General features: G+C 32.6%; 1 protein-coding gene across 1 annotated transcript; it reads left to right on the top strand.

Moving 5' to 3' along the window:
* Positions 1-4,339: 4,339 nt before the first annotated feature.
* On the top strand, positions 4,340-21,838 carry LOC126736241 (chymotrypsin-like elastase family member 2A). Its single transcript, XM_050440505.1, has 6 exons — positions 4,340-4,536; positions 12,721-12,821; positions 14,068-14,174; positions 14,232-14,377; positions 21,055-21,335; positions 21,598-21,838. Exons 1-6 carry the CDS (start codon positions 4,431-4,433, stop codon positions 21,787-21,789), a joined length of 933 nt encoding a protein of 310 aa, XP_050296462.1. The 5' UTR covers positions 4,340-4,430; the 3' UTR covers positions 21,790-21,838.
* Positions 21,839-22,377: the final 539 nt, after the last annotated feature.

Below are 22,377 nucleotides of genomic sequence, written 5' to 3'. Positions count from 1 at the left end.
CGATGTGTAAATTTCGTGGAATTTTATTTAAAACTTTGTTGGGATCGAGCGGAAAAATTCCACATGCCTTAAAACCAGCAATGGAATTTTCTTTCGACTTTATGCCAACCTTTTCCACACTCTGTCTCAGCAGCCTTGGAAACTCCGTTTTAGGAATGACTCCACGGTGTTTTAGTTTCCATTGTTCCAAGGTGGATCTCCATGCAGCTTTTAAAGGCCTAAAATACGCGACATCGAGCGGTTGAAGCAAATGAGTTGAATTGGGAGGGAGTAAGACAAAATCAATTTCATTATTCTCACATTGCTACGTACGACATTAGTGGTAATGTGGCAATTTAAGTTATCGCCTATTAAAACTTTACGCTCAGCAAGCTTTCGAAAATAAGGCATGACAATTGTCTTAAACCAGTCCTCAAATATATCAGAGTCAAACCATCCACTCATGCTTCTGTTATATCTTGCTCCTTCAATTCCTCCCTCTGTCCAACCATCATAGGAATGTTTTGCCTTGTATACCGTATATGGAGGCAGTAATGTTCCATCAGCGGCTATTGTAAACATCACAGTTGTGCTGGTCTTTGAGGAGTCTATTAACCTATGGGCATGCTTTGCACCTCTTTTTGTAATTACTTTAGCCGACCCGGGATCATCCACAAAATTGGTCTCGTCGTAATTGATAATATTTTGAGCAGGGACGTCTTTCAACGTGACCTGCAAGTTTTCAAAATATTTTTGAATAACCTCGCGGGTTAATGCACCTCTAACGCGTTTTGTATTTTCAGCCAACTTAACGGTAAGGTCTTTATTTCTGCTCATAAAACTTTTGAACCAGTCCATCCCTGGCATATTTTCTTTAAATCTGGAATCCCTTACTCCTAGTCTATTTAGATATTGTTGCACAATTGCTCTAACATCTGTACTTTTTAATGGGAATCCCTAGTCGGCGCAAATTTTGATTGTCTCCTTTAGTCTTAGCTCTTGCTTACCACTTAGTACAGGCTGTCGACCATATTTTAAAGAATGTTTGCCATGATATCTTCTTTGAATGGTACTGAAAGGTACACCAAATCTTTCAGATGCTTGTCTCATGGACATATCACCTCGTCTAACCGCTGCCACTGCTCGACGAACATATTCTTGATCGTAGTTACATTTTCCCTGCGGCCCCAATTTTTTTTTGTAAATTCTCGGCATGCTAAAAAGACCAAAACTAATAAAAAAATATTTCTTATATAAAAAATTATTAAAAAAAAAAGTTCTAAAAAATTTAATCATAAATTTACAGCGACACTTAAATGATTCATTTTACCCATTAAAGTTACCATCTTAGAAAAAAAAAAATGCTAAATTTCAACAAAAAAAAATTTACCAAAAATTAAGCACAAATTTGTTTATTAATGTCTAATAAACACATTAATTACATTCAAGTAAATAAATATTAATATTGATCACTTCCGCAACCAATCGTTTCCAAAGTTTTGTAAAATACAAAAAAATCGTTTAACCGGAACATGTCGTTATGGTACTCACGTGTATTTTTTTGAGCAGCGAAACGCACCCTACCACATACAAAGACATACTAACGAGGTCATCTCGATGCAATAATGTCACTATATGGGGCAGGTCTGCGACGGGATCGACTTTTTTGCGGAAATACCCGATTAATTCATTTTACCCACTATGATTCACTTAACCCCGTTTGACGGTATATACTGCTAAACATTTTTTTCAGCAAATCACGAATAAATCAAATATAAATAAAATTTCGTTTTCGTGCCAACGTCTCTAACCTTCTAAAAGAACATATCCAAAAGCCATAATAAACTGAATGAGTGGGTACTATTGACATTCAAACAAGTTAATTCTGTACTAAATATTCATTATTCTTTTGCTCAATCAGATCTATGGACATTTTAAACCAATTTGCTATAAAAAATACTCCAATTGTCTTAACAAACCAGAGAATCTAAATAATAAGATGTACAAACAAACCTCATAATTTCTAAAGACAAGAAAGGCCAAATTGATCAAAGGACCTAATTTAATTGCCCATCGAATAACATTATTCATGACAAATCAAAAGGACCAAAAGGGTGTAAGTAAAACAAACTTTCCTTTAACTTAACAGGATAGTCCTCAAATATAATTTTATCGTACTTCCCAAGGCAAACTTTGCAAATAAGAGCACTACAACTCGGGTACAGGTATGAAAACCACTTATCCTGCGGGACTTTAAGACATTTTTAGCACGATCTCGCCTTTCAATCGCCTATAGTGCAAATATTGTACCAACATTAGCAACCTCCCGCCTCACCATCGAAATACGGTAATTACAAAGCGTCTTCCTGTATTTATAAACGGGCGTCTCTCTAATTATTGTCGCAATCCCAAAAAGGCTGTGAAACCCGCTCGCGCCCTAATTAAAGGGAAAAGAGGAAAATGGCGAACGATCAACTTTAAGGAAATTGTCTTTCATGTGGGGGTGTGTGTGTGTGTCTAACTTGGGGAGAAATTAGTTCGGTTTATGTAGAGCGAAGTTGGTTGTCGGGCGCAATTTCCCCAAGTTCACTTTTTTTTAGATTGAAATACACCAATTTAGAGGTTTTTCAATAATATCAAAAAGTCTAGTGTTTGAGCCCAAATTTATTGAAAAGTCAAATTTTAAGTGGAAACTCCCATATTGCATAATTTTTACTCCACTTTCTTTGGTTTTTTTGAATGGAAGAATTTTTTCAAAGTAAGAGCATTAATTTTGGGATTTTTGAGTAGTTGTAAAGTGATTTAAAAAAGATGAATAAAATCAAATTTTAAGAGCAATTTCCCAATCACTTTTATTAAATTTTGCTACATTGAACAGGTGTTTGTAAAAATAGGAACAGAAAAGCATCAAATCCTCCTAGGTCCTCTTTACCTACCATCAGAGAAATATAATAATAATAATAATAATAACGTTTATTAATTCGCATATACATATGTTTACAAAGCTGTCAAAAAGACAGCATTGTAACAAGAAATGACAGACAAAATGCGGATTAAAAGGCATAATTTTAGCTTCACAACGCAGTTGAGGGCTGTTGTAGCCTATAAACTAGAATCATTTGTTTAAAAAAAAGTATATAATAGTAAGTACCCAAAGAAAAATAAATAAATAATACACAAAAATCGAGAAAACACATTTAAAACATTTTTCCATAAATAAAATGAAAAAGAGAATATATAAAAATAAAAACATTAACGAGCTTAGATTTCATGCATTTTCGGAAGCCGTTTGTCGTTAGCGAAGGATCAGAATATATTTATTTACTACAGATGCAATATTATAAGAAAATTATCGTTTAAAAATTTCTTTTCGATGTCGTGGAATATCTAAACACCCTCTATTTCTAACATTAGCCTGATGATGAATATCAGCTCTAAATACCACAGAATATTGTAGCAAAATACCGCATAATGTAACTCTCTCCTCAATGACATATTAAGCCACTCAAGATCTTTTAACTTGTGCGACACTCCATAGGGCCTGCGAATACCAAAAATAAACCTTATACATGCATTTTGGAACTTTTTTATGCGCATTAAATTGTTAAGTGCATTTTTTTACCTCTTATTGTTATAGTTTCTTTTAAATGATGTTTATTGCAATTTTTTTAAAGTAAATACAGAAATATCTTTAATTTTTGGATAGCATCAAAGTGATTTTTGTGAAACATTTTGCAACTGATCACATTTCAAGTGTAAATTCCCACATAACACTTTTTTGACCACATTGTTTTCAGATCTCTTTGAGAGTACCTTTAAAGTAATTTTTGTTAGAATTTTTTTTAGTTGATTTGACGTTAGTTCAGATGCAAAATATCAATAAAACCTTTTGTTGGACACCCATAATGCTCCCTATTTAACATAAATCCTAGCACATCCTATCTAGACTATTTAGACCGAAATCCATTCAGCGCAAACAATTATTTTAAAATTAGCGTTAAAAGGGACCCAAATTACAACCCCTAATAATTAATTAAAAGCCCTTTTGTGTAAACTGACCGCGTTACCTAACGAAGCTTCTATTTAACGTTTTTTTTTCCAATTTATTACCAAACCCACGTAGGTAATCAAAAATTGTAAATTTGACTCAAAATAAAATAAAGGAGAATACTAAAATTTTATAAGCACATACGTGGCATGAATGTATTTTTACAGGAATATCTTCTGCAGAAAAAATAGCCATGCTCTGTCTCTTCTTTTCTCAATTATCACCTTCTTTCTCTCTTCAATTTCAAAACTAACCACTAGAATGGTACCTTTAACATGAGTACCACCAAACAAACTGTTACTACTACAGTTTCACTCTCTTTCTCTCTCTCTCTCTATTCGCCGGTAATAATAATCATCGTCTTCATCATGTGCCGTATTTGTTTTGGGCAGAATGTGTTATTATGCCGCCGACGTGCTACCAGCGGTTAGTACTCTTACTCTCGACGATGGTACTGCTGATGGTAGAATTGCGATCAGCTGTTGACTCGTCTTATACTCGCGAACCAGGTAAAATGCGTGTGAGGTGTGAGTGTCAGTGTTTGAGGTTTGTGAGGGTGTAACCGAATGTGTAATTAAATTGGTGAGGTATAATTTAGCATTAAGATTTTTTTCATTTATTGGTTCTGAAATTTTTGATCAAAGAGTGTTTTTTTAAAAGTTCTTACAACAGCAAGAATTTTGGGTTTTTTTGTATTTTTCGAGTAATTTTAATATAAGACTAATTAAATGTGAAGTGAAAAGTCAAAAATTTACCATTTTTTAGCTTAAAATGCGACACATTTTACGTTTTTCCAGTTTGTCGATAATTTTCAAGGTATTTTGTTTTTTGGGATAGCTAGAAAATGATTTTTTAAATCAAATCAAATTGTAAGTCAAAATTTACGTATTCTACTTTTTGACCCTAAAATTCGACATTCTGGGATTTTTTTAATTTTTCGGGTAACTTCAAGGTAATTTTTTTAAAAATTTGTTTACATTTTATCATTTTGAGCCCAAACTGTGTTAAATTTTTGATTTTTTTATTGTTCAGGTATCTTCAAAGTAATTTGTTGAACATTTTTGAAATTAAACATCAAATCAAATTTTCTAAGAAAACTCCGAAATGTCACTTTTTTGACGAAATTGCACTAATTTTACAAATTTCACTTTCTTCACCCCAAAATACGGCATTCAGGTATTTTTTTTAATTTTCGGGTAACTTTGAACATATTTTTTCAAAAAAAAAAATTAAATAAAGATTATCAAAAATATTCCAGTTTTAAGTAAAAAATTTCAAATTGCACCCTTTTGAATCCATAATTTTAAATAGTGCGATAATTTTTTTAATATTTTTGAAAATAAAAGTCACTAAATTTTAAGTGAAAATTTCTGAATGTCAATTTTTCTGACCTGAAAATGCGCTAATTTTGAAATTTCGTGATTTTTCCAGTAACTTAAAAGTAATTTTTTGATAATAAAGTGGAAATTTTAGATGAAAAATCCTGAATGTCAATTTTTCTAACCTGAAAATGCGTAATTTTTTAAATTTCATTTTTGATTTTTGCGAAAACTTTAAGGTAACTGTTTAAAATAGAAATTATCAAAAATATTTAAATTTTAAGTAGAAATGTCCAAATTTCACCTACTTCAAACCAAAGTACAATAATTTTTCCGTTTTTTGATCGTGGATGTATGCTCGAAATAAAGAAAGAAAGAAGAAAAGAAAATGTGCTATATTACGTAAGAATAATCTTGTGTACAAGCATTCTACAAGCTTAGAAAACAAAACAAAAATACAATTTCAAAAATTGACAGAACAATGAACAAAATAAAACACAAGAAGACAAAACTTTTTGAACATACTTGAATTAAGGATAACTAAATAAAACAATCAATTAATAAATAAAGATAAACTTGTTGACAAAACTAGAGAAGAAAAAAGGAAAAAAAAACTTTCCAACATGTCCAAGGTTAAAACCTATCATTAAAAAAGTCATCCAGGTTATAATATGCCTTAGCCAATAAAAGCGTCTTTAATTCTCTTTTAAATTTCTTAACATCCGATATATGTCTAACACATAGAGGAACATGATTGTAAATTTTTTTACTTATGTAAATTAATGAGTTTTTGGTAAGGGAAGACGTAGGAATAGGTAGGGGAACATCATTTACACGATGAGTCAAATGGCCAGTGTCAGAGGGTAGTTTGGGAATTTTGTGGATAAGAGCAGCTGTTTCTAAGATAAAGAGTGAAAAAAGAGTTAGGATTTTTTCAGAAATGAAGAGAGGTTTGCAAGAATCTCTTAACTTAGCAGAACACAGGCATCTAACTGCTTTTTTTTGAATAACAAAAACAATGTTAAGTAGCCCCTTATTGGTTAAACCCCAAAAAGGCAAGCCATACCGAATATGAGATTCAATAAGTGAAAAGTATACTGAACGTGCAACCACCCCTCCTATCTCTTGTTTTGCCATTCTTACTGCAAAACATCCAGAAGAATAATTTCCCAGCTAAATGTAAAATATGATCTTCAAACCGAAGGCGACCATCAATGGTAATTCCTAGGAACTTGCAGCACTCTTTATTCTGCAAGAGGGAATTTTCGTCAACATCGAACATCGCACTTTAACCCCATAATAGACGTCTTTCTTACATTAAACACGAGCCTGTTGGAAGCAAACCACCCTGATAAAATCTGAAGGTCTTCAAAGATACAAGTCTTAATATAATCAGAATTTTTATGGCTCCATAGTATGGTGGTATCATCAGCAAACTGAACCACCTTGCCCTGCAGTTTCAATGAACTCAAGTCATCCACATACAGTAAAAATAACAGTGGTCCCAACACTGAACCCTGGGGAACACCGCATTTTAGGGATCTAGAAGCAGACAAACGCCCAGACACTGTAACCTTCTGAGTACGATTTGATAGATAGGACTCAAGCCATAGACGCTCTCCAAAAAGCTAAAAACAGCATCATGAGTCCCTTTACCGGCTTGAAATCCAAACTGATTTGCAGACAAAATGCCATTATGATGTAAAAAGGACAAAATTCTGCTTTTTGCAAGTTTTTCAACTATCTTAGAGAGGATAGACAAAATAGAAATGGGACGGAAATTAAAAGGCTGATCCAAATCTCCACCCTTATGAAGAGGGATAACCACTGCCTCTTTTAAACATGAAGGAAAAATGCCAATATGTAAAGAATTGTTTATGGCAGAAACTAAAGCATTTAAGGCTGAATCAGGCAAAAAGAGTAACAACCTGGAAGATATCCCATCAGGTCCAGATGATTTATGGTTTTTTAGGCGTTTGATTTCATTTTTTACTTCGGTAAGATCGACAGGATGAAAGAAAAATGAATGCTCAACCGACACTTGTTGAAGATAGTGTAAGGGATCAATGTTACTACGAATGCCCTTGAGCAAGATATTAGGTATATCACAATAATAGTCGTTTAAAATGTCAGGTCTCAACTCCGGTTCAGATACTTTTCTATGGCAATGTCTAAAATCATTAATAATCGACCAACACTCTCTTTGCCTATTTGATGACATATTTAAGCGATCCCTATAATAATTAGATTTTGCTGCTTTAATTGTCTTTCTGTATGATGATATACAAGGATATTTTCATTTGTGGTATATTTGCACAATTTAGTCAAAAAACGGAGGTTTTTAGGTGAAATTCTAAGGCCTCTTATAACCCATGGTTTTCGTTTCTTACTTTTAAGCCTCATTTTAGGAAAGCACTGATTGATCTTATCACACAGAACTTGAAAAAAAAAAGTAAGTGGGTCAGAAGCCGTTTGAAATTTACCGAAGCTGTACCAGCAGAAAAAGCATTGAAATTTCTCCTGCCGAAAATTCTTCCCATATAATGAGAAGTGAATGGGAGTACTGTGCATAAAACGTCATCAAAATTTGTACAGAAATAGTCAATTGTAGTTGCAGATGAAGAAGTTATTCGTGTGGGAGAAAGAACGTGCATTTTCAAGTCGTACGAATTTCAAATACTTAAAAGAGAAGTCCGTGGCAAGGGTTCATCAGTGTAGTTGATATTAAAGTCACCAGCCAATATAACCTTAGAGTGTAGGGACAACTGGGATAAAAGAGAATCAAGTTTGTCCAGAAACATAGCAATATCTCCTGTAGGTGGCCTATAAACACAAAAAATATATAAATTAAAACGCTTAGAAAATGAAAGAGAGAATTCAAAAACATTCTCTAACAGAAGATTATCATACTTATCAATATTACAAAAAATCGTTTCAATTGTTTGCCTAGCCAAGATCATGGTTCCTCCATGTATAAATTGTTGACGACAAAAATTTGATATAGGAACATAATCAGATATTAAAAAACATTCACTAGGCCTCAACCAATGCTCAGTCAGAAGTACAATATTAGGAAAATTACATGTGTCCAGCAAAAGATGAATAATAAATAAATAAATTTTTAAGTATTTTTGAAAATAATTTTCAAGTTAAAATTCAAAAATTTTTGGTTTTTCTTAAAAATAAAACTTATCAAACTGTAGATGAAGATTCACAAATTTAACATGTTTATTCCAAAATACGGAATTATGATTTTTTTTTTTTAATTTTTGGGAAATTTCAAATTTTTGAGAACATTTTTAAAATTGAATTTATCAAAATTATTCTTATGTTAAACAAAATTTTCAAATTTTTTCCCTTTTGAGTTCATAGTGCGACAATTTTTCGATCTTTTGATTATTCATGTCATTGTTTTCTTTAATTGTCTTTTTATTTAATTCTTGTCCGTTTATTTTAATCTTTTTTACAATCTACATTTAGTTTTTAGGCTTTATTAATAATTTTGAAAATAAAATTCATAAAATTAAAATGAAGATTTACAAATTTCACTCTTTTGACCCCAAAAGTACAACAGTCCGAGATTTTCTAAATTTGCGGACAACTTAAAACTGAATTTTTTGAAACTTTTTAAAATACATATTATCAAAAATATTAAAATTTGAAGTAAAAAATTCTAAATTTCATCCTAGTATGGTAATTTTTTGTTTTTTTCTATTGCTTCTTCTTCTGATACGAAAATGGTGTGAGTGAAAAGTGAAAAGTCAACATGGCAAATTTCCAAAATTTTGTTTTTTTGAGATATTTTTAATATAATTTTTTTTAATTAAATTGTGATAAGAAGAAGTGAAAATACACAAATTTTATCACACTGATTAAAAATGTATTTAAAAAATTAAATAGTGATTTTTAAAAATACTTAAACTTTCCTTTTTGAGCCCAAAGTGCGACAATTCTTCGATTTTTTGATTGTTCGTGTGGGTTCAAACGTAATTCTTTAAACATCTTCGAAAATTAAGTAAATTAAATTCTAAATTAAAAAATTATTAATGTTACTTTTTCTGATGTGAAAATCCACTCATTTTTGGAATTTCCGTGTAAATTTAAAGTAAACTTTTGAAAATAAATCTGATCAAATTTTAAGTAAAAAGTCAGGAATTTCACTTTTTTTAAGCCTAAAATACCCTAAATTTTGTTTTTAATTTTTCGATTTTAGATTACATCAAAGATATTTTTTTTAAATTATCTTGATTAAAATTTTAAGTAAAAATCCAAAAATGGGTGATATTTTCTTTTTCAGGTAACTTCAAAGTATTTTTTTACAATAAACTTAAAAAATCGTCAATTTTTCAGTAAAATTTCCAAATTTCTCATTTTTTCCATTAAGATGCGTTAATTTTGGGATTTTTTTATTTTACGGGTAACTTTAAAGCAATTCTTCTGAAAAATCTTAAAAATGAGCCATATCATGATACCTTATAAAAATACTTAAATTAATAATTTTTTTCCTTAAAATGTCCAATTTTTTTGGAATAAATTATGCTTTAAAAATGTTTTACAATCAAAAAGCAACAAATTTTAAGTAAAAAGTCATACATTTTAATTTTTTCACCCCAAAATGCGCCAATTCTAAAATTTGTTAGGGTGACAACTAGAATTAAAAATAATAAATATACCCCACAGAAAAAACTACATCAAAAATGATTGAGCACCAGGAAGACAGAGACCTATAGTTAGTTAAATTAAAACTAGAAAAACTATAAATATAGCACAGAAGAAGATAAAAAGTGTAGGGAAATTAATACCTCTATACGGGGTGTTTCAGAACTATGGGATCAAACTTCTGGGGGTTGTTCATTGCAACAGAATAATCCATTTGAGTATAGGAACTCATGTCCGGAAATGCGTCACTACGCCACTATGGCCCTAAGACGCGTTAAAATTTATAAAAAACATTAATTACCTAAATAGGATCTGCTGCATTTATTTTTACCTTTTGTACATGATACCATAACAACAATTGTTTAAAATCAACGCTTATCAATGTCAATTCTCAATGTCATGTTTAAAAAATTTATAGCTTACAATTTTTAAACATTTATTGCTAATGGAAAACTTTACCAATCAAGAATTGGCGGATATGCATTTGGCATACGGAGCAACAAACTGCAATGCACGAGCAGCATCGTGGTTGTATCATGAACTTTATCCCGAACGACAGCATCCTGGATACAAAAAGTTTATTGCGGTTCATCGGCGGCTCGCTGAGACAGAGCATGTTTAAGACCAAGATACATGATACTGGTGTTGCTCGAACCGTAAGAACGGTCGAATTTGAAGAAGAGGTGCTTCAGCGAGTTGCCGATGAACCATCAAATAGCACACGTGACGTCGCTAAGAATATGAATCCGAGTAACGCTTCTGTCTGGCAGATACTACACGAGCAACAACTCCATCCTTATCACTTCCAGAAAGTTCAAGGTATGACTGCAGCCGATTATCATCCTAGAGTTCAATTTTGTCGATGGCACATCATTGCACAACCAAATTTTTTACGATATGTTTTGTTCACCGACGAAGCCTTTTTCACAAGAGACGGTATTTTTAATAGTAGGAATAGCCATGTTTGGGACGAAGAAAATCCTTATGCAATTTTTCCAAGAAAACATCAGAATCGTTGGTCTGTCAACGTATGGGCAGGCATTGTTGATGATTATGTTCCCCTAAACGTTAGACAGCAAATGTGGTTTCAGCATGATGGAGCGCCGGCTCACTTTGCTGTACAAGTACGCGAGTAATTGGCTCAGCGGTTTGGGCACCATTGGATTGCCAGAGGTGGTGCAGTTTCTTGGCCTCCTAGGTCACCCGATTTAACGTCGCTCGATTTTTTCTTGTGGGGACATGTAAAGTCTTTAGCCTACGAAACTCCAGTAGAATCAGAGCTAGACTTAATTGGACGAATAACAGCAGCATTTGAAATCATTCAAAACGAGGATCAAATTTTTAGAGTAGTCCGCCGAAATCATGTGCGGCGTTTAAATCGGTGTATTGAGGTTGGAGGAAGAGATTTTAAACAATTGTTGTGATGGTATCATATACAAAAGGTAAAAATAAATGCATCAGATCCTATTTAGGTAATTAATATTTTTTCTAAATTTAAACGCGTCTTAAGGCCGTAGTGGCGTAGTGCGACACATTTCCGGACATGGGTTCCTATACTCAAATGGATTCTACTGTTGCACTGAACAACCCCTTGAAGTTTGATCCCATAGTTCTGAAACGCCATGTATAGGCAGAAAAATATACTCAGAATCCTGAAGATTCATGAAAAACTTAAAGTCTGACTCAAAAAGTAAGGTTCAAACTATACGAACAAAGAAATGGACCGTTATTATCAAAAGCTGTTAACTGAAAACAGAGGAGAATATTTTTTGAACATATCTATGGATGTGATAGTAAAAGGTGATAAAATTATGGTCAGTATTGATCAACTCAAAAATGTAGTACAATCAAATGTAGGTCAGAAAAACTCATGAACCAATACTTAAATGGGTATCCTGTCGCTGCAGAATAGTGAGAGGCATATATATTGGAATAAACTGGAACTCAAACTACAAAGATATATCTGTAACTAGTACCAAGAGTTGTTTGTATGGAAAAAACTGGGTAGGAATTTTGAACCATCTCTGGAATTTTTCAGGAACCTCTAGGTATATGATATGATAATAATTCATCAAATTTTAAATGAAAGTACCTAAATTTTACAAGTTTTTAATCCCAAAATTCATCAATAGATTGAGCCCATAATTTGAGATTCAATCTACATCATTGATTCAAATTTCTCTAAGAATTTTTATTTTCTTAACCTTTTCCAATTTGGATTTGTTTAATTTCACAGTTCCCAAACTTCACTCTTTTAACTACGTCCAATAAACGTTTAAATATACTGTGCAATTCTGACATGTTCTTCTGCGGACACATTAATATTTACATTTTCTCTAAAATATTCTAAGATTTTGAAAAATCAGGGTCATTTGGCAAACCGGTTGCCAAACACCAAATTTCTACAACCCAATGAAAAGAAAAAAACACACTATCTGTTCAAACAAAACCCATTTATCTGAGCTTTCTTTAAAAAGGAAAACGCCCATTTTTTCACTAATGTTACACATACTTATATAACGACCGTTACGGTTTCCCACGCTAATTTGAAAGTGAAAGCATAAAATTACGATCGCAGCATTAGACCATTATTATTATTATTATTTTTATTATATACACTGTGTTCCAATAAGTAAATTAATTATATAGTATTAAATGAGGTTTTTTTTGATTTATCATTTTACCACAACCGGTGTAATTGAATTATTCTTGCAGACTGCGGTCGTACTTTCAGGAGGTCCAGGCAACCCAGAGCCGGTACTATCGGCAGGATTATTAATGGCAAGCAGAGCGTTAAAGGGGCGTGGCCATGGCAGGTAAGAAAATGTTAAGTTTTCCTAACAGGGTGGAAAGTTATTTTCGCCCCTCATAATATACAGCAATAGAAATTTCAAATTAAAGGTTCACGCGTAGCACCACTTTCTTTACAAGAATTTCGTTAATTAAATCCGACTTAGTTACGGTAATGTCGATGTAATAATAAATAAAGGTGGCTTTCTTATTACACACTTTCCGCTTTCAGTGTCAAGTTCATTTTTTTCTTCACGGTTATTACCGGTTTAAAGTTACGAAAGAATTTTTCTATATAGTTAGGTTTTTGTGATAAGGAAGTACTTTCTGGTCAGTTTTATATTTACTGGCTTAGAAATTGAGGTTTTCAGCCTGGAGGACCACTCAGGATAATCAATATTTCTTTTGGACCAAATTATCTAGAAACCTGAAATTTGGTAGAGTATCCTTATGTATTTCATCAGTAGTGAAACCAAGAATTTTTTAAAGATTAAGGTGAAGAAAAATTGACAAAGAAGTCTTCATTTAAAAACCTTTCATTGACTTGTCACGATAATTACTATTTCTCTTGGATCTATTAACCTAGAAGCATAATCTTTGGTAGAGAGTGTCCTTTTGCATCTGCTCAATAGTTTGAGCCAATTTTTTTTCAGAATACAGCCTTAATTGGAGAATGGTTGGCAATGAAGTATTCGTCTAGAAATTTCTAATTGACCAGATACAATAATCAATATTCTTGTTTATTATTAGTCACAATAATTAATATTTCCTGTAGATCCTTTAACCTAGAAGCATAATATTTGGTAAAGAATGACCTTATGCATCTGCTCAATAGTGTGAGTAAGAATTTTTTCAAGACTCCTATCCTAACTGGAGAAAAATTAGCAAACATATGAGAATCCTTGATTGACCAGTTACGATTTAAAAAATTATATTTTTAAAATGCATGCAACTTAAAAAAAATAGGGTAAAACATGCCTTGTAAGGCTCCTAAACAGAACAACATATCCGTGCATGTGAAATTCATAAATTCCACCTGTCCAGGTACAAGTTAGATATATATTTCCTCTTGGAAAATCTATAAATATGACCAACGCATCCGGAAACATCAAAAACAGAGAGAAATATTATTTTACGCCTCGCAAATTTTAAAAGAGACTTACATGTACAAGGTGGTCCACTTAAAAAAATGTTTTATTACGAGCCAAAATCTCTTATAATGTTTGTTTTACCACTCAGTATTACAGTAACAATTCCTGCTAAATATTCCAGGTTTCATTACAATTGCTGCATCCTCAGTTCGGTTTCTTAGGGCACTGGTGTGGCGGTGTGATGATTTCGCAGGAATGGCTCCTGACCGCTGCCCATTGCATTAATAAGTATACAAATCATTTATTAATAAATTTTATATTATATTTGATTGGATTTTTTTTTAGTGAATTATTTAATTTGCCTTTGGCGGCCCTATGGACGGCCGTGCTGGGAGATTGGGACAGGGACATGGAAGAATTGACCGAGGAACGAATTCCTGTGGAAAAAATCATTTTACATGAGAGGTTTCATAATTTCCAGCACGATATTGGTAAGAATATTGACATTCTTGTCTTTTTATGGTAGCTCTTAACATGTAATCCTGTGTCACATATATTATGTTTTAAAGGATGGGAGAGAGAGGTGTATTGTGTCGTTATCATTCATTTTCATTTGTTAACATATATAGGCCTGATCTCGGAGACTTTTGTGGATTATAGTCTATACAGAGTGTTTCAGAAGACCTCGAAAAATTTGTTTTTTTTTTGTTAAATGTGTATACTAAGGCAACTTAAGGTTAAAATCCCTGGAAATAAAACAAAAAATTACATTACGTCAAATGCCAGTACTGAAAGGAGCTTTTTTTGAATTCCCAGAAATCTAGTAAATTATTATAAGAGCCTGAAATAAAATAAAAAATTATATTACCACGAATACCTTAAAAAAACTATATTTTTCTTATTCAAATTATACTAAATCCTTGGAAATCATCAAAAATTATAAAATGAGTCTGCAATAAAACAAACAATTATATAACGTCAAGTGCCTGGAATAAAACAAGAAAATCATACTATATCAATGTTTGAAATAATTTTTTTTAATCACTGGATTATTAACGGAACCTGGAATAAAATATAAAAATTATATTACGTTAAATGCCTGCAATAAAATAAAAAACTTTTTAAAGTACTGCAAAAGCCTGGAAAATATTTCAAATACTTGAAAGACGTAAAATGTCTTGAATAAAATGAAAATTTGATTGACAGACTATTTCTTAGACATATAAAATGTATTTATTTACCCAAGCAACACATCATATATTATTATCGTTAAATACATATTTACCAACTAATTTTTAGTAAATTTTTGGTTTTGGTATATTTATCAACCGTATATGGTCAAGGTATATTTATTAAACTGTAGAATATACGTATATCATATACGATTCTGTTTACAAAAGGGAGACAGCATTTTAAAAAATAGAGACAGGATTTACATATCTAGTTTTTAAACTCGATTACTATACCTCAAATATTTGATGAAATTCTTCTAAAAAATCACTGTTTTTCGTCCATATAATCCAATCTAATAACGCTGTTTTTATAATAAATATTTATATATAAAGTTATATCAAATTTAAATAAACAGTGTTATTAAATTAAATATTGAATATATATTTTCTGCAAGAACATTGTTTTTCGTCAAAACAACCCTTACCCCCCCACCCACCCCAAATATTTGCCCAGTAAGAAATTCTTTTGAAAAATCACCGTTTTTCGATTATAATATCCAATCTAATAGCACTGTTTTTATATTAATTATTTATTAATATACATATATATGATTATATCAAATTTAAATAAACGAACTGTGTTAAAAGATTAGATATTAATGACGAAACCAGTTATTATTCATGCGTATTATTAGTAGAAAAACAATGATTTTTCAAAACAATTTCTTACTGGTAAGTTGTGTGGGGTGGGTGGGGGGGTAAGGACAGGGTTAATGAAAAACGTTTTTTTTTTGCAGAAAATAAGTACCTGAGAAAAAATGCTTTTTAAGAAAATTATGGATGATAAAAAAATCTATAGTTTTTGTATCTATACTTTTCTAACATAAATTTAAGGTTTTTGAGTAAAACGTGAAAAAATCCTATTTTATTTCTCAAAAGCAAGGCGTATCGCTATCAATTGCAGTAGTTATGTCATTTTTTTATCGCAAATAAGTGAAAATTCAGTTTTTTTAAGACAAGTCATTAAGTTTAGAAAAAATGTTTTTGGCTTTAGACCACTTTTCATTATCTAGGTTTAAAAAATAGAGTTAGGGCTACGAATTCCATAGAATGGCCAAAGAAAAGGAGCATTAAAAGTGATCAGATGTCTAGTACGGAATATTTACTTTTATACAACTTTAAAGAAAGGGGCAGTCAATGTTGCAACAGAGCTAGATGATTCTCAATAAATCAATTAATAGACACGATCTACAAACAATCATCATCATGAAACTTCGACAATTCTGGCTTTAGGGTCAATAGCTTTATAATTATTCAAGGTTTGGATCGCGGTATACTTCTTAGAGTCTCGTGTGGACTCAATAATCGGAAAAGGTGTTGTGCAAATAGATTTTACTGACCACAATTTGGTTTTTTGTGCAAGTAATTTAAAGCCCAAAACTTAATTCAGGACAATAATATTAAGTCGTTAAATTATGAGCTCTTTCAGTCTGAACTAAAATCCATTCCGTGGAACAATATTGATGACTAAAATTTCATTCAACATTACTTGACCGACATGTCCCTTTCGATACATAAAAAAGTATACACCATGGTTCACAGATAGTTTAGGAGCAATAGAAAAGGACAGAGATCGAGCACTTGTAAAATGAAATGAAAGCAAGGTATTAATGTGAATATTGTCGATGTTGATGGAATTAGTAGAAGTTTTATTGATTCTATATCCACATTCCAAGATATGATACCAGTGATGAGTAATCAGATGTCTGATGTAAGCTTCAGATTTCATTCTTTGACTGCGTATGAAATTTCCTAATGCCTAAATTAGAACAGCTACTACAAGATCTGATCGAACTAATATAAAAGCAGAAAATTTGCTTATTTAATTTCTATTTATTTTACCCACATCATTAATAATTGCATGTGTGGAAAAAGGCATTCATTATTTAAACTCCTAAGGTAGTGAAACTTGAATCTTTGCAACAACTACGTGTTATAAGTATACTTCCCACATTATCCAAGATGCTTGAGTCATGGTTGCATGTACAAATCTAACAATAAATAAAATTGTTTCTTGTAATTAATCAGGTTTCAAAAAGAGATGGACTACAACACTATTGACTATAACTGATGACATAATTGCTAGTACTGATAAAAATAAGTTAATTGCATTAGTGCTTCTGGACTATAAGGTACTTGAGGGGAATAAGGCCTAGCTAAGAAATAATTGTATAAAGTGAAAGACTGTAATGTTAATATTTGGTTTAATACACCAAAGTGCTTATAAGGTTATACTAACTTTAACAAACTTAAAAAAATAATATCTAAAAAAACTAGAAAACAAAAAAAAATATTAAGAAATATAACGCAAATCGGCCTCATTATCCGATGGAGGTTTAATAAAGCCTATACATAAAAATGGCACAACTCGTTAATTGGGCGAAGTTTAGTAGCCATCGGGACACTTAAAATCATCCATCTCATTGACTGTTAAGCCAACACATTCCTCATGGTAGCATTTAAGACATTTGCTGCACTGCCTCATATCGGCCTGCCTGTCTTCCTCACATCCATGGCAATACCATTCGATACTTAACTTTTCTCTGGAGCTTTCAATATCTTTATTCAATTTGGCACGACTTTTGTTCTCCTCGGTAAAAAGATCTCTAGTGACTGGAGTTCCTTTGTAGTTTAGAGCTTTTTTTAGTTTTTTTTTTAGGTTTTTCATTAGTCTTTACTGGTGTGGGCAAAAGCTCATTAAAAGAAGTGACTTTTGTTGTTCGTCTCTTTAATTCAGCAAGAGGGATATGGTCATCAGTCGAATCCGAGTGAGAAGAGTAAACATTGAAATAGGAAAATTTGCCAGACTTGTTGGATGCCATTCCAGACGGACCAGGTTGAGGAGATTTAGGGACGCTTATTTTCTTTGTTGGTATCATCCGGTGCCGGTACGTCTGAGAGAATTGAAGGAGCAAATGCTGTTTCTGGAATTGCCTCGGGATTTAATGGAAACAGACCAGTAGCCTTAAAACCGTTTATAATGTTACTATGTGTCATGCATTTAGACCAAACATTTGAAAGTATGATGTTAAAACGTGATTTGGTCAGCTTTTTGTTAGGATTCTGATCCAAGAATAATAATACCTCATTATCCCAATGATGCTCAAATGAACGATATACAGATTTGTTGAGGGGTTGAAGCTCATGTGTTGTATTCGATGGCAAACAGTAGAGATCTATATTAAGTGAGTCTCCAACATCAACAATTGACAAATCAAGATGACCATCAAAAACTAAGAGGCACCTTCCTGGACTTTTGTATCGGGCTAAGTGCTTGAGGAATTCTTTAAAAAGTTCGTTGGTCATGTAGCCTTTACTTGATTTTTCCACTAGAGTTCCTGGTGGCAAATTATCATGTAATTCTGACTTTAGCCTCTTTCCTTTAAAAATAATCATAGGAGGTATTGGTATTCCAAGGGCATTGACACATCCTGCAATTGTCACACTCTCTGCATGTTCTGACGATTAAAAGTGAACGCGTTTTACCCCTTTCTTAGCTAAAACGGTTGGCTGGTGGTGAATGAATAGTCAAGCGGCATCCTTTTTCATCCATATTATACAGTCTTTTAGGGTGATTAATTATATCAAGATCATCATACATTTTCCCTATTTTTGAAAAATGATCATCAACTATAAATTTATTAAGTTTTTGAGCCCTAGCTGGATTCATAAACTGTGCTTTTCTTTTAGAAATTACAGGATTTCTCTTCATAAAAGCCTTTAGCCAGTCTTTACCAGCAAGTTTTAATGTTGTATATTGATGAGTAATTTTATTATCTTCGCAGAATCTGAATACCAATCGATGAAGGATCCGTGGAGTCACAGGTAGACCTATTTCACTAAATCTTATTATTCTTTTAACGAGATCAGCTTCTTGTTCTTCTTTTAAAATAGATTTACGACCTTTTTTTTTTTAGTAGGATTCCATTCTGAACATGATTTCTAATGGTTCTTCTGGGAATATTAAACCTTGCCGCAGCCCCATATGTACTCAGAGTACCGCGTTGAACAGATCGAACTGCTGATATTAAATTCTCCTCGCACAAAGGTGCCCTTTTAGGAGACATGATGTTAAAAATCACTGAAAATAAAACGAGAATAGTTTAGAAGTTTAATAATATGTTAATAAAAACATTAATTTGTCATGAGGATAATAAGGCCTATAGCTTATTTTTATAGGCCTTATTACCCATCCATGACGAACTATTGTGTAAGTTTATTTAAATTATGTCGGCTAAATTTAATCTAATAAACTATTGAAATCACAAAATATAAAGTCTAACCAAAATATCTGCAGTTATAAATTAAAAATACAATTATAAATACTAAAAATACTTACGTTTTTGTTCGTTGTATCCTTATCACACGCGGCGACCCGTTGACACAAGTTGTTGGAACTTACTGACGCCCATAGATAAAAGAGGTTTTTAGGTTGCTGACGCCCGAAAGCGAGGAACGCGGGTAGTCCGTTCGAATGTCGTTTGTAAATGGACCAATAGGAGACGCGGACCCAACGCAATCGATTTGCGATTAAATTAAAGCGGTTTTTTTGAATATAGGCCTTATTACCCGACAGGCCTTATTACCTGCAGGTACTTTATATAGCAAAGCCTTTGACACCTTCAGTTATAGAGTAAAGTGTAAAACACTGCTTGTTCTAAAGAGGTTTATGAAAAACATCAATATACCCTAAGGTTAAGTGGAGTATCTCAGGATTCTGTTCATACTTTTTTATCTTGTAGTAATTATTTCTTATTGACGACAAGCAACTTAATAATGTGCTATATTATGAAAGATATCTATAAATCTTATGTACAAGCAATATTACAATAAAAAAAACTTACGAAGTACTCTTGAAAATAAAACAAAATACATATATACAATGTACTAATAGTAATGAAAAATCAAAATGACCATACAAATGTAAGTCCACAAAAAGATCGATAAAACTAAACATCAATCAGAATAGGATCCTGGAACAAAGCACACATAAATAACATAACTAATACCTCATTTATGCAGTAATGGACAAGATCAAATATTGTCATTGATATACTGCTCAATACTGTAATAAACCTTAGGCAGTAATATTCTTTTAAATGATTTCAGATTAAGAATATTTCTTATGGATAGATGGATATGGGGAGGGAAAAATCATTCAACTGATGGGTCAAACATGTGGGATTTTACGAGGAGACGTAACACACTTATGAATCAACGCCAATGTTTATCAATCAAAATAATAAATAGTGAAATAAACAGAGATCTACATGAAGCTCTTAAGTCAGAGGAACAGAGATGCCTAACTGCTTTCTTTTGTAATAGAAATATTATATTCGATACACCCTTGCCAGCCAAATGTTTGACAACCCTGAGAGCAAAGTAGCCGGAAGACAACTTGGATGCTAGATTCAAAATATAATTTTTAAATTTCAGTTGACCATCAACGGGAATACCCAAGAACCTGCAACTTTATTTATTTTGTAGAGGTGTCTGCTTATCAACATAAGATTCCTTACGTCACACTTAAAACTCAAAACGAAAGATTTTTTGGCATGAAACATAAGTCTGTTTGAATCTTAGCAATCAGATTTCTATTCTTATTACTATGAATGATTCAGATAGACGAGGAGTTAAGATATTTAGAGCGTGCTAACAAATTTATTCAAAAGGCCTACATTTATCCTAGATTCTTCGACGAACATTATTCTACAACTGATGTGCAAATCATTTATCTCATTTCAACTCGTGATGTAGTTTATGCATTACTTCTCAGATAGCATGTATATTAACTCATGTAATATGCAAGCTGAGGGGTGGGTCTTGAAAACATACCAAACTGAATCTCACCTTTTTTTCGTACTCATTCCCTTAATTAAATTAGTGATGTTTTGTACAAATAAAGACCTTTATCAATATCATTTTGTATGTTCTAGCCCTAATGAAACTCTCGCAACCAGTAAAATTCACGTCAAAATCCAAAGTGCGAGCGGTATGTCTGCCCTCAAAGAGACTGAACCATAACCAGACTAATTTCTGCGTGGCAACCGGCTGGGGTAGAAACTTAGAGGACGGAGTCTTAGCGGAGAAACTATTAGAGACCAAAGTGCCGGTGCACGATAACGCTATTTGCAAAAAGAAATACGGCCACGCGGTGCATATAAGAAGCGGACACTTGTGCGCAGGTCATTTGGATGGATCCACTGGCACTTGTGTGGTAAGTTTAAAGTCAAAACAAAAAAAAACTCTTTATAAATTAGTTAAAAACAGCTAAATCATAATATTCATTCTCCATTAGCGAGGGCCAACGTGTACGCAACGTTTATCTAATGAAAACGAATGGTTTTTTATCGGGTGGGAACGGGAGGGATAGAGAGTAATTAGGGGAAAATACGTGCCGGGAAAACTATTTGAAAAATTGCATTTATCTCACTTGTTTTGGTGCTAAAGCTCGTTTTTTTCTTGTTGATGTTGTTTAGGGTGATTCGGGAGGGCCGCTGCAGTGCGCTTTAAGTGACGGAAGATGGATTTTGGCGGGGATCACGTCGTTTGGTTCCGGATGTGCTAAGCCAGGATTTCCAGACGTTTATACGAGACTATCCTACTATTTGCCCTGGATTAATATGAAAATGAAGGCCAACAGAAGTGATCTGAGAAAGAGATACGGATGAGGTGTTAATGTAGTTAAGGTTTTGTAAATAATAAATTATTTATTTATTTTTTTAAAATATGAGTTTTTTTAAATTATTTTTCACGCTACTTCTGCTCCATATTTATTGTAGCGTGTTTCCCGCTTCTTAGGTGTGAATGAAAACAATCGAAAATAGTCAACTGATTTATTTATACACTTTACTACGAAAACACGATCACTTACTACTACTAGAGATATTTATGTTTATTGTACTTAATTACAACTATTTAAATCTCGTGCCAATATTCTGAACTTTACTTCACTGAACTGACATCTGTCTTCTATCGGCGATGCAGCTTCTTATATACTCGGCAGAACACTGTTCCGGAAGATTTCCGCTTAAACTTTGAGTTGTCGTGTACCATTTGTGTCATTCTGGAATGACGCAGAGTCAGCTGGTTTTTCGGTGTTTACAATATCGTTACACTGCCCCTTCCCTAAGCTCATTTCGTCCTGAAATGATTCCGAAGATGGTGAATGTCGGGATCAACAAAAGGTTCCCGTCTTGAAACTGGCTTTTTTGTAGAAATAACAATCAACGGTTTTCTCTAGAGAACGACCTTGGAAA

Source organism: Anthonomus grandis, chromosome 5 (genome assembly GCF_022605725.1).
Source record: "Anthonomus grandis grandis chromosome 5, icAntGran1.3, whole genome shotgun sequence".
Taxonomy (NCBI): Eukaryota; Metazoa; Arthropoda; class Insecta; order Coleoptera; family Curculionidae; genus Anthonomus; species Anthonomus grandis.
The sequence above is the reverse complement of the archived record's forward strand: the minus strand, read 5'-3'. Positions and strand labels throughout refer to the sequence as shown.

What these genes read in the sequence shown, in the direction of transcription:
- LOC126736241 (XM_050440505.1), top strand. Translation starts at nt 4,431, where the DNA reads ATGCCGCCGACGTGCTACCAGCGGTTAGTACTCTTACTCTCGACGATG. An exon ending in AAGGGGCGTGGCCATGGCAG is followed by an intron (nt 12,822 to 14,067) that starts GTAAGAAAATGT and finishes TAAATATTCCAG; the next exon opens with GTTTCATTACAATTGCTGCA. An exon ending in GATCCACTGGCACTTGTGTG is followed by an intron (nt 21,336 to 21,597) that starts GTAAGTTTAAAG and finishes GATGTTGTTTAG; the next exon opens with GGTGATTCGGGAGGGCCGCT.